We start from the raw sequence: 11,262 nt of genomic DNA, 5'->3' as shown, positions 1-11,262 counted from the left end.
GCTGGTGCTGAAAGGCACCGGCACCGGCTCCAACACCGGCACCAGCTCCAGCACCGGCACCGGCACCGGCACGGCCTTGGTGGAAACGAGGTAAAAGAGGGTTCGGAGGATACTTCGAGACGCAAGATTGATTCGAACAGGTGAGATTCAGAGACATGTCTAGCACAAAATGTCTTTGATCGATTCTTGAAACGAACTCCACACTCGGGAGCGTTATCTCAGCAGCCATCGCAGCCTACTTCAATCGATCAATTGCCTCAAAATGTGACCCCAAGTATTTGCAACCGGCTGGATATTTAACTTGGTTGTTAGGTGAAGTATCCGCCCCGACGGTTAACCATCCTGAAGGACCAGTCACTGTGCTGTAGGAGCATAGTGCTAAACGGGCGGCGGCGCCAGTTACTGGACAAGTCTGGATCAATAGAAACGCCCAATGAGAAAAAAAAGCTACAAGCCCCCTTTGGTAACACTATTTTGCTAGAATCTAATGATAGTTACATCGTAAAATACTATTAAGACACATACAATGCAGGTCACAATATCGGACACTGTAGACAGGGTATGAAACTGTTTATTGGTTAAGTAACAATACGGTAAACTAGTGCACTGGCACCAGTAACACAAATGTCACATTGTTTCCTAAATGCATGTTTGACACTTTATAGTCTATGTTTCTGTTTGAATATTTATCAATATGTCCAGCAGCTGTGGTGTGTTTCAGTGAGGCCAGTACAGTTACAGTTACCCCATTACTCCCTCTCTAGCACCCTTTCGGATGTAAATTCTTTAGAACATTATAATCTTTGACTTTCTGGTGGGATTAAACCCAGTTCAACCACTGAATAGGCTCCACATACTGGCACTGGCAGTGTTCATACCTATGACAATGATTAGCACAGAGACACTGCTACCACATCCATCCCATCTAATGAAATTAGAAAGTGATGTAACAGTATGGAACTGGATGTCACTGGATTGACTTAGTGGAGTTTTATCACACCACACATTCTGTACTGTGTCCACGTCATCAGAATTGACGGGATCTGCCCGTTCACACATCATCCTTCATATCAGATCTCTATCAGCACAGACAAGCCTGGCCTTGGTCACTGGTCAACGATGACTCAAACTTCCGACTGCTATATGGCTGTGGGTTTACAGCAGGTAAATCAAATCGAAAAGTAAAAAATATTTGTGCTCTGACGTGCAGACTGATGAATGGAGTGGGCTAAATGGGGCTTGTAGCCAGAGGTATGTGCTGTCCGATAAGCCCATGTTTTTATTTCCTCCAAGGACAGCTCTTTCTGTGTCTGATGTCAAACCTCTTACTGTTGCTCTAGTCTGTCCACCAAGGAAAGCAAAATATGAAAAAAGAAATGAACATCAAATAGCTAATCTGTCCACCGATTTACAAGGATGTACCATGTGCCACATTCCCCTCACATGAAAGTAATAATAAGAGTTATAATAATAATAATAACAACAACAATAATGCAAAATACAAAATAATATATGTAACAGTACACATGAAATAAATTCAATACAATTAAAACATTATAAAAAAGAACCAATAATCGATTAAATATTCCTCTTTGTCTCAGCACCCGCTGTCTGCCCGCCAGACTGGCAAGATTGGCGAAGGACAACACAAAACGTTTTTTCTTTTGCTGTCCTTCTTTCTTTCCTTTCACTGCTGCCATTCATCCCTCTTTTTCCTCACGCAACTTCTTTAGTGCTCACTTTCATGGTCTCCACGGTTTCCTGGGGAGGGCAGATAACGGGGCAGATAGAGATAGAACACTGATTAGGATACTACCACGAAATCAGATTGAATCAGAGTCAAACATTAGGATCAAATGGGTATCCTCTTTAGTGTTAGGTTCTTACAGGAAATTCCACATCACATATTTCTGGCCCATTGATGGGCATTTATTTTCATTATCTTATTCATTATTTATAATTTCATTATTATTTTATTTTAATTTCTTATCACTCACCTGAAGTTTGTTTAGCTCAGCCACTCTTCTGGTCCACTCTTCTTCTGTCATTTCCTGGTCCGTTCCCTCAGTCTCCTCCAGAGCAGGCAGTGCATCTGAGGCTGCTGTGCAGTGAACGGACATATCATGTTAGGGGTTTATAACAACAACACGGAAAAACTCAACACAACAACTTGGTGCAAGAGAGGCTGATGCAGGTAGACTCACCCTCGCAGGTCACTGCTGTGCAGACCCAGTTGCCACATGCGCAGACGCAGCGGTTGCATTCCACCTGTGTCTCGGCACCATCCTCGTAAGTCTCATCCTCGAGAGCACATTCTAGAAAGAGAGAGATAGAGACCGTCGGATTAGGTGTGACTGATCCGGTAAAGGAGTAAGGAGAATCACTGTGTGTGTGCTGCATGTGTATTCTTGCGATGGTGTGTATGTATGTATCTGTTTGTGTGCCTGTGAGTGTGACAGTGTGTGTGATCTTACTTCTCTCTGGAGGGTTGAAGTCTGGCTTGAGGCAGTTCAGGAACTCGTTGAAGCTCAACTTCCAGTCTGCATTCTCATCAGAGAGCTCAATCAGGGCGTCCACACACAGGCTCCTGCACACGCACCATGAGATGTGACAAGCCCACGCGAGAGACGGGTTAACGTCACAAGTTCATACACATGCAGGGGGCAGACACAACAAGTACAGCTGTGACCTGTGATCTATAACCCTTATCAGGGTGATAATGAACATCAGAACCTGAACGCAGGTTTGTCAAAGCACTAGTATCACTGGCAGTGCCCGCCACGTGATGATACATTTTATGATTGGTTGAATGCTGCTCCCGAGCAATGCTATACAATGTAGTGTACTATCTTGTCATGTAAAAGTGTCTGTGACAAGGAACAGCAAACATTTTCACAAATGAAGGAGGAATTTGGAGTTTGGGCTATGAATATTTGTGAGCCTGTGTGTCTGACCTGAGCAAGCGGTTGTTCTCCTCGTTGTTGTAGGAGGTGACGTTGACAGCTGTCTCGTTGTGTTGGACGAATTTGAGGAACTCGGTGGAGTCCAGCTGAGAGTCTCCATTATCGTAGTTCTGTAAGGATGATTCACAGACAGGACCAGAGAAAGGAGAGGTCAGCCAATGACACACACGTTGGTCACTGCCCATGCCTCTGCTAGCCAATCACATCGCCACCACAGAAAGACACGTCAGTCCCTATCACACACCTCAGCCACTAACATATAACTAAACCACTACCACTACTCATCCATGCACACACACACAAACGCACACAGTGAGACAAACAAACACAGGTATGTGTGAATGTGCATGAACGCACAAACTAATGGATTAAAACATTGCCTCTTCCCCTAATGCAGTGGTTCCCAAAGTGTGGGGCATACACACCAGGAGGGGGTCGGAGTTACAGCAAGGGGTTGTGGCTTGATGCCAAAAAAACAAAACAAGAACCCTTAACACCAAATTCTGGTCAAGTTAAATATGGCAGTGCTCTTACAGCATAGTATGAGTTCATAGCCTACCTTGTACTTACATAATATGGTTATGGCCTACTGTTTAGCATACATACAACAGACATACAACAACATGAACTGATCCAAAGAATGGAATGATACATAACCATCATAAAACCGTATTTGATCTGGCTAGATTTGATCCATTTTACACAAGAGCTCTGAATAACTGATAAAATATTTAAGTTTAACTGATTGATGAAATTAAGTTGAAAGTTGAAGTTAAGCTGTTCAAATATAGAAACCTTTATTTACTATTATTGCCGTCTCTCTCTCATGCAAATATACACTCACAAGCATACACACATTTGCACTGAAACTATACAAACATACACACACACACACACACACACACACACACACACACACACACACACACACACACCTCAAAGTACTTGAGCAGGACATCTGTGAAGTTGGAGCCTTTGGAGAACCAGCCACCAGGCACCACCTCTGTCTGCAGCCACTCGATCACACGGCTACGCAGCTCGTTACGGTCGCCAAGGTAACACACGACTGCGCACACATCACAGGACAGCAGAGATTAGGACAATTAGTCTCCGCTGCAACCTTACATGCTTCTACATGTGTGTAAACACTGGCTGGGATTTAATACGTGTAACTGAGACTTACTGGGGCTTGTAGCAAGCTTGTCTGTCTTCCGCTCTGTAACATAATGAGAACCAGGCCATTGCAGGTTATAACAATCCTTCCAAAGACAGCAGTATATAAAACTGTTTTATAAATAGTTTGATCCTATAGTTATGTGTGTGAGTAGAGTGTACTACTTTATGTATGTGAAATCAATGTGTGTTGTGTGTAACCAAATGAGTACCTGAATACTGAGCACCTTGATTTTTCCTGTTAGTGAGTGTGACTGTAAGTATAGTACAGTATGTGAACAGTATGTGGGTGTGACTGTGAGTATAGTATGTGGATGTGTTAGAACAGCATGTGGGTGTGACTGTGAGTATAGTATGTGGGTGTGTCTGTGAGTACAGTATGTGGGTGTGTCTGTGAGTACAGTATGTGGGTGTGTCTGTGAGTATAGTATGTGGGTGTGTCTGTGAGTACAGTATGTGGGTGTGTCTGTGAGTACAGTATGTGGGTGTGTCTGTGAGTACAGTATGTGGGTGTGTCTGTGAGTATAGTATGTGGGTGTGTCTGTGAGTACAGTATGTGGGTGTGTCTGTGAGTACAGTATGTGGGTGTGTCTGTGAGTACAGTATGTGGGTGTGTCTGTGAGTATAGTATGTGGGTGTGTCTGTGAGTACAGTATGTGGGTGTGTCTGTGAGTATAGTATGTGGGTGCCTCTGTGAGTATAGTATGTGGGTGTGTTACAACAGTATGTAGGTGTGTCTGTGAGTATAGTATGTGGGTGTGCATGCTGCAGGCTCACCCTCACAGTGTCCATCATGGTCCACATGCACCTTGATTCCGGTCAGGCAGGCGTCTCTGTGCAGCTCACAGTGGTTGCGGTACGTCTTCCCATTGCTGCCACACACTGTCCGCTTGTTGGGCTTACAGAACTGATGACAGATCATACATACAGTACTGTAGACCCAACATATACATACAACTATACTCATATACATTACACTGAGCCTGTAGATTAGAAATGTGTGTTATTGTGCATGTTAACATCAGAAATGTTCTGCTGTGTGTGTGAATAAATACGTGTGTGAGTGTGAGTGTGAGTGTGTGTGTGTGTGTGTGTGTGTGTGTGTGTGTGTGTGCGCCTCAAACATCTGCCTCACCTCCACACACAGACAGGTTGGTTGTCCCTTCTCTGTGACAGTACACTCTCTTCCAGCACCACAGAATACATTTGCACACACCTGTGACTTCTTCCACACCTCCTACACACAAAGAACAAAAGCAGACAAAAAAAAACCATCTGATGGGCTGTGCAAAACAGAGTGTATATTCAAACTCACCGTGCCAGGTGCCAGTTACAAGCACATACAGCAGATCCCAGTTGTGTTAGGCGGATGTTCTAAATATGCTTGGCAGTAGATGGCGCTATTTCCACAACATTCAGTTAAAAAGACAGATGTGACTGAATATATGAGGGGGGACTTTTAACCATTTTTAACCTTTGTACCAAGTCTTTAAAAAAAATGTAATGTGAAGGCCACTTAATTGTGCCTCGACAGTGAAAGGAGGCACTTTGAACCAAACAAGACAACGCTTCCTTACAGATTTTAGATTTTATCCAAAGCAGTATAAGTACTCTCTGAAAACCACACCAATAACTACTATATGTTATACTCTACTACTCTATACCGCTCACAAGCACTTTAGCTTCTGGAACACTTAGGATGAACATTTTGAACTTGAATCTACGTCAAAACTTTGGTTCAGCATGGCACTTGGAGCAGAAACAGAAGTGCTGCTCTTTTGTTTCCTGTCCAGACTAAATCCTCTTTCACACTTACACGCACTCACACAAAGACACACACACACACACAAACACAGAGGCACACACCAGACTGCACCACTGTCTCCCAGATGGGAGCGAGCTCTTCACCTTTCACCTTCAGTAAAAGCCTCCTGCCAGCTCCACTTAGCATAACAATATCCAACACATGCCCTCAGACACTGGCCCCTCACACACATACACACACACATACACACACATACACACACACACACACACACACACACACACACACACACACACACAAACACACATGCACACAGACAGAAAGAGAGAAACAAACACACACTGACAGAAACAGACCTCCAGCCTTTAGCTTGACAGATGGCTACCAACAAAGTCAGCAGTACACTTACAACAATAGGGAAATGTCAACAGCACACACACACACACACACACACTCCCTCTCTCTCTTATTTTTTTATATCTATGCCCTCTGTCTCTCTCTCTCTCTCACTGATTCTTTTTACAAGATTCTCACCCTGCTCCATCACAAATAGGAGTGTCTACACCTTGCCTTTGGGGCTTTAATAATGGCTAACTACTGTTGTAAGTAGTAGAAAAAACTAATAAAAAAGTCCAGGAAAAGAAGAAGAGAGACCAGCCTGAGGAAGTCCATATTGCCATGGTAACACACACTGTTTACACAGTTTTAGTTTTTTTCGTAAGAATATATTAATATAGAAACAATGCCATTTTAACACAATACAACTATATTACAAAAATTACTGCAGAAATACTGACTGATGACTATATAGACAGTCTGCAGATTTCCTGTCTGTGGTCATCATGTTTGACCACATGTTTGGAGGGGCAGAGCAGACAGCATGTCTGCACCTGCGGCAGCTGGTTCAGACACGGACATGCTGCCATCTGTCCTCATCCCTGACCCTTGACCCTTCACCTCTCACCCGTCATCTCTGACGAGCTACATTCCGGGGAGCAGCAGAATCAGTGTTCCACAGGAGAGCTGGCTCAGTGATCTATCAGGTTGGCTGGTTGGTTGGTGTGTGTGTGTGTGTGTGTGTGTGTGTGAGAGAGAAACAGAAAGACAAAGAGAGAGAGAGAAAGATTTGCCTGGAGAGGCCTGCACCACTAAACCAGTCAAAACACAAACAAAACACAAAAGAAACATGCCAACATATCCAGACATGTACAAACATGGTCACACAAACACATGGTTTGCTTATTAACTTCTGTCTGTTTTTGAACTCCTTCACCAGAGGTGATGAATTATGACACAGCCTACAGCTCGGAGGGGGGATACATGGAAAAACACATACAAAAAAACATCAGACACCGATACACACACACATACACACATGCACACACACACACACACATTCTCACATATTTCCAGAGCAGAGGGGAGATGGCGTGAGTGCAAAGAAGACAGGAGAGGTGCCGAAAGAGAGAGAGAGAGAGAGGGGGAATGTGAGTGAACAAGCGAAGGAGATGTACCGTGTGAAAGGGAGATAAAGTAATAGAGACAGATGGAACTTGTGAAAGGGAAAGTAAACAATCCCTGGAGGGCTTTCCCTGGAATGTGAGCATATGTCCAGACCTTGTAAATTCACTTTTCAGTAGCCGGGTTTGAGTCCATCTACAACACACTAGTACCACACGCCGTGGGTTTTTCTGTGTGTGCGCGTGTGTGTGCGTGTGTGTGTGTTATGGGTGCGTGCGTGTGTGTGATGTATATGTGCGTGTGTGTGTGTGTGTGTCTACATCTAACTGTCTGTCACAGTCTTTAATACCCATAATGATCAGGTGGTTGTCCTGGAGAGGGAGGAGTGCCACTATTTGCTGGAGCGCTGATTAAAGACAATCTCACAGCTCAGTCTTTGCATTTGGTGCACTGACTAGCAATCTAAAAAATATAGACACACACATACACACACACACGCGCGCACGCGTGTAAACAAAAGCAGTGAGCGCATGGCATCAGCGCATACCATACTGCAGATCACTTCTATAAAACTAAGTTTGAACCAAATGCACTTCTGTCTCAAATGTAACAATTTATGACTAAATGGAACCTTATGACTGACTAAATCTCTAACACACACACACACACACACACACACACACCTTCATGGATCAGTGAGTGCTAATAAGAACAGAAGGTGTGAGTGTGTGCATGTGTGGGACTCCAGCAGACTGCTGACCCACTCCATGTCTGCTGACCGCTGGAGGAATGGCAGGAATGCAGAGCTAACTCTCACTGGAAGTGTGTGCGTGTGTGTGTATCAGGTGTTACCCTACCCTGTTACCCTACCTCAGCTCCTCAGCACCTCAGCACTCTGGGCGTAGGACACACACACACACACACACACACATGTACACACACACACTGAGCAGGTCAACAAATGAACCCCACAAAGCATATGAGCATAGAGTGACAGATGACAGCTGAATATGTGTGTGTGTATGTGTGTGTGTGTGTGAGAGAGAGAGATCTCCCATGAGAGATGACCACCCTTAACATTCGTTAGGGGCAGGTGGTCTCACCCGGTCCTCCATTGTATGCCTTTAAGGCTAGAGATGACCCAAACCACCACAGCCCCCACCGCTTCCACCCCCAGCCACTGACCCGTCTGAGACCAGCTGCTGCCACCAGAGACCATCAGTGTCCACCCCCCCCGTCCCCCCATCCCCAACCCTCTTCTGCACAGCCAGGACACACGCACCACTGCATACCCAGAAAATCCACTAAATCATCTCTTTTCACACACACACACACACATAAACACACATGGATATGTACACACAGATGCATACAAACACACACACACTTACACCCTTGAGACACACACCACTGCAAGGATGAAAAGGTACATCAGTTCTTTCCCTTTCCCTGAATACCTCTTGGATTCAAATCAGCGCGCGCACACACACACACAAATGCACACAAGAGCACTAAGTCTGCCTGAGGGAGCTCCTTGGTGAATGTGCTCAACTACATGCCTGCCTTGTGTCTAATAACTGACTAGGGTGGTAATAACATTCACACTTGGTAATTATCAGTGTCTGTGTGTGTGTGTGTGTGTGACTGAAATGCACCTTCAAGCACTACTTCCTTTTCAATTCAAGAACCCAGGGTGGACCAGAGAGTGAAAAGGTAGGTTAGGACGGAATAAGACACAGGCTAGCGGGCCTGTGTGCATCTCTTTTCTCACACACACACACACACACACACACACACACACACACACAGACAAACACACGCACAAACATGGAATGATACGTGTATACACACATACAAACACGCACCCACTCACACACACACACACACACACACACACTTCTAGGAAGTAAGAACTGAAGTAATGTCTAACAGATGTTTGGATTAGAGAGCAGAAGGATAGCCACAAGACAACCAAAGACAGTCATTTGTCATCTCTGTTCTTCACTTTGTCTCTCAAATCTGCAATAACTAAGCCAGCATGAGTGACTGGTCAGAGGAATGAAAGGTGACACCTAACAGTCAAACACACAGCAGATGAACACATGCACAAAACTAGCAATCATGTTTGGCATGACTAAGCCTTTGCAACTCTGCTACACTCACACACACACACACACACACACACACACACACATTCAGAGGGGTTGCTCTGACATGGTGTGACTGGTCCTGAAACAGCTTCTGGCGAACACATGAACAAGCACTCACATCTGTCTCACAGATCTGTTTGTCAACACCTGAAAGCTGCCAAAACCCCAGAAAGAGCTGTCGCCAGCTGTTCAAATACTTGGACTGACTAACACACTCTCTCTCTCACACACACACACACACACACATCTTTTTGCATGCACAAACACTCACACACACACAATTTGAGTGTGCCCTGTAATGATACTGCCCAGGTGTTTCTGTGTGTGTGTCTGTGTGTGCGTGTGTGTGCGTGTGTGTGTATATTTCCTAAGTGCCTGTGATGTTTGTTCTGAGGCTGGTGTCAACAGGCTAGTGACTCAACTAGCCACACAAATACTTCATTACAGACACAAACACACATACATGCACACACAGTGAGAAAGAGAGAGGGAGGTTGCACCTATACAACAGAAACAACAGAAAAGGGACTTCTCCAAACTGCAATAAGATCACATTGATATAGATTTAAAGGAGGGTCTATGTGTTGTTGGAAGAGCATTGGTACACTGTTAGCGACACTGTTAGGACTGACAGGAGTGCAAGACATTACTTCGTCAAAGATGTGCCGTGTTCTTATTGTTGATGGACCGGTAAATGAGAATGAACACATCCAGACTCTTACCGGTCTAGTAAATTAGTAAATTACAGTACATACAGTACAACAAGTTCTCGAAGTTCGCAGCTTACAATAATTCCAGCAATAAAAATCAAAAAATCAAATTGTTTGAAATACGGGACTATGACATTTTGTATTATTCTATCATTACTTATTCTAATACACTTCAAAGATTGTAGCAGTAAATGTAACACATGTAAGCATTACCACAAGTCTCTCTTGATACGTGTAATGAGTGTCACAGAAGTTTATGATCTTACCTCTGCGTGAAACGATGAGCACAGAATCAGGAGGAGAGATACTAAGCGAAGCATCTGTGTAAAAAAACAAAATTAAATTATTGTTTTTTTAAGTAACAACGTTACTCACGAAAAGTAGAGCTGAAGTCAAGTAGCTACCTTGTAGGAGAGCGACGACTACCAGATGGCGATCTAGAATAGATGGAGAGAGAAGCGCCCAAGCGAAAGGGTGAAAGAGGTGAGAATAACGTTAGATGAGAAATTTGAGCTCCCGAAGATACCCCTCCCTCTGCCTGTGACGCATACGAACGGTATCCTGATTAACTCCAATATTGTTTTCACGTTTGCTCTGTAGTTTACAAAGATTATGTCTACTTTAGGTCCCAAACACATTTTCCCCGAACGGTTTGTTACTCTGTTATAGTTAGGTCTCTTAGACTTTCTCTAAGGTTCGTGCTTCTGTGGTTGGAGTTTGGAACTCTTAAGGGTTTAAAGCTAAACCTTTGAGGCGCCATTTTTGATATCACTCATTCTGACAGTGCAGTCTTATCTGGTATAAAATACCAGTATGTCAAAGTGTGGTTTGTACAAGGTGAACATAACAATCACATTTATGCGCTATATAATTTCATGGTTGTCAGTCACATGTTCATAACAGAAGAATGTATCTCATTACTCACTAACACTGCAGCGGCAAATTTCTTAATCCTAAATGAGTTACACCTCATGAAACTCATGACAATGTGCAGGCCTCCTATGTCCGTTCTAGTATATCGTACAAAATAAATGGCCAGT

At 44.0% G+C, this 11,262-nt stretch overlaps 1 protein-coding gene across 2 annotated transcripts; it reads right to left on the bottom strand.

Annotated features, from left to right (window-relative positions):
- Positions 1-553: 553 nt before the first annotated feature.
- On the bottom strand, positions 554-11,262 carry LOC105911796 (follistatin-related protein 1-like). Of its 2 annotated transcripts, XM_012840631.3 has the most exons (12): positions 11,148-11,262; positions 10,627-10,659; positions 10,489-10,542; positions 5,272-5,373; positions 4,914-5,043; positions 4,147-4,179; positions 3,899-4,029; positions 2,955-3,073; positions 2,475-2,587; positions 2,205-2,315; positions 1,998-2,101; positions 554-1,761 (listed from the first exon to the last, which is right to left on the bottom strand). In XM_012840631.3, exons 3-12 carry the CDS (start codon positions 10,540-10,542, stop codon positions 1,717-1,719), a joined length of 942 nt encoding a protein of 313 aa, XP_012696085.1. In that variant the 5' UTR covers positions 10,627-10,659; positions 11,148-11,262; the 3' UTR covers positions 554-1,716. The 2 variants fall into 2 exon arrangements, with proteins under 2 accessions (XP_012696085.1, XP_031414868.1); XM_031559008.1 differs by lacking the exon at positions 11,148-11,262 and having other exon boundaries at positions 1,998-2,098; positions 10,627-10,734.

The sequence above is a fragment of the Clupea harengus genome, chromosome 21, assembly GCF_900700415.2.
Source record: "Clupea harengus chromosome 21, Ch_v2.0.2, whole genome shotgun sequence".
Taxonomy (NCBI): Eukaryota; Metazoa; Chordata; class Actinopteri; order Clupeiformes; family Clupeidae; genus Clupea; species Clupea harengus.
Note: the sequence above shows the minus strand (reverse complement) of the source record. Positions and strands in the feature narration are given on the sequence as shown.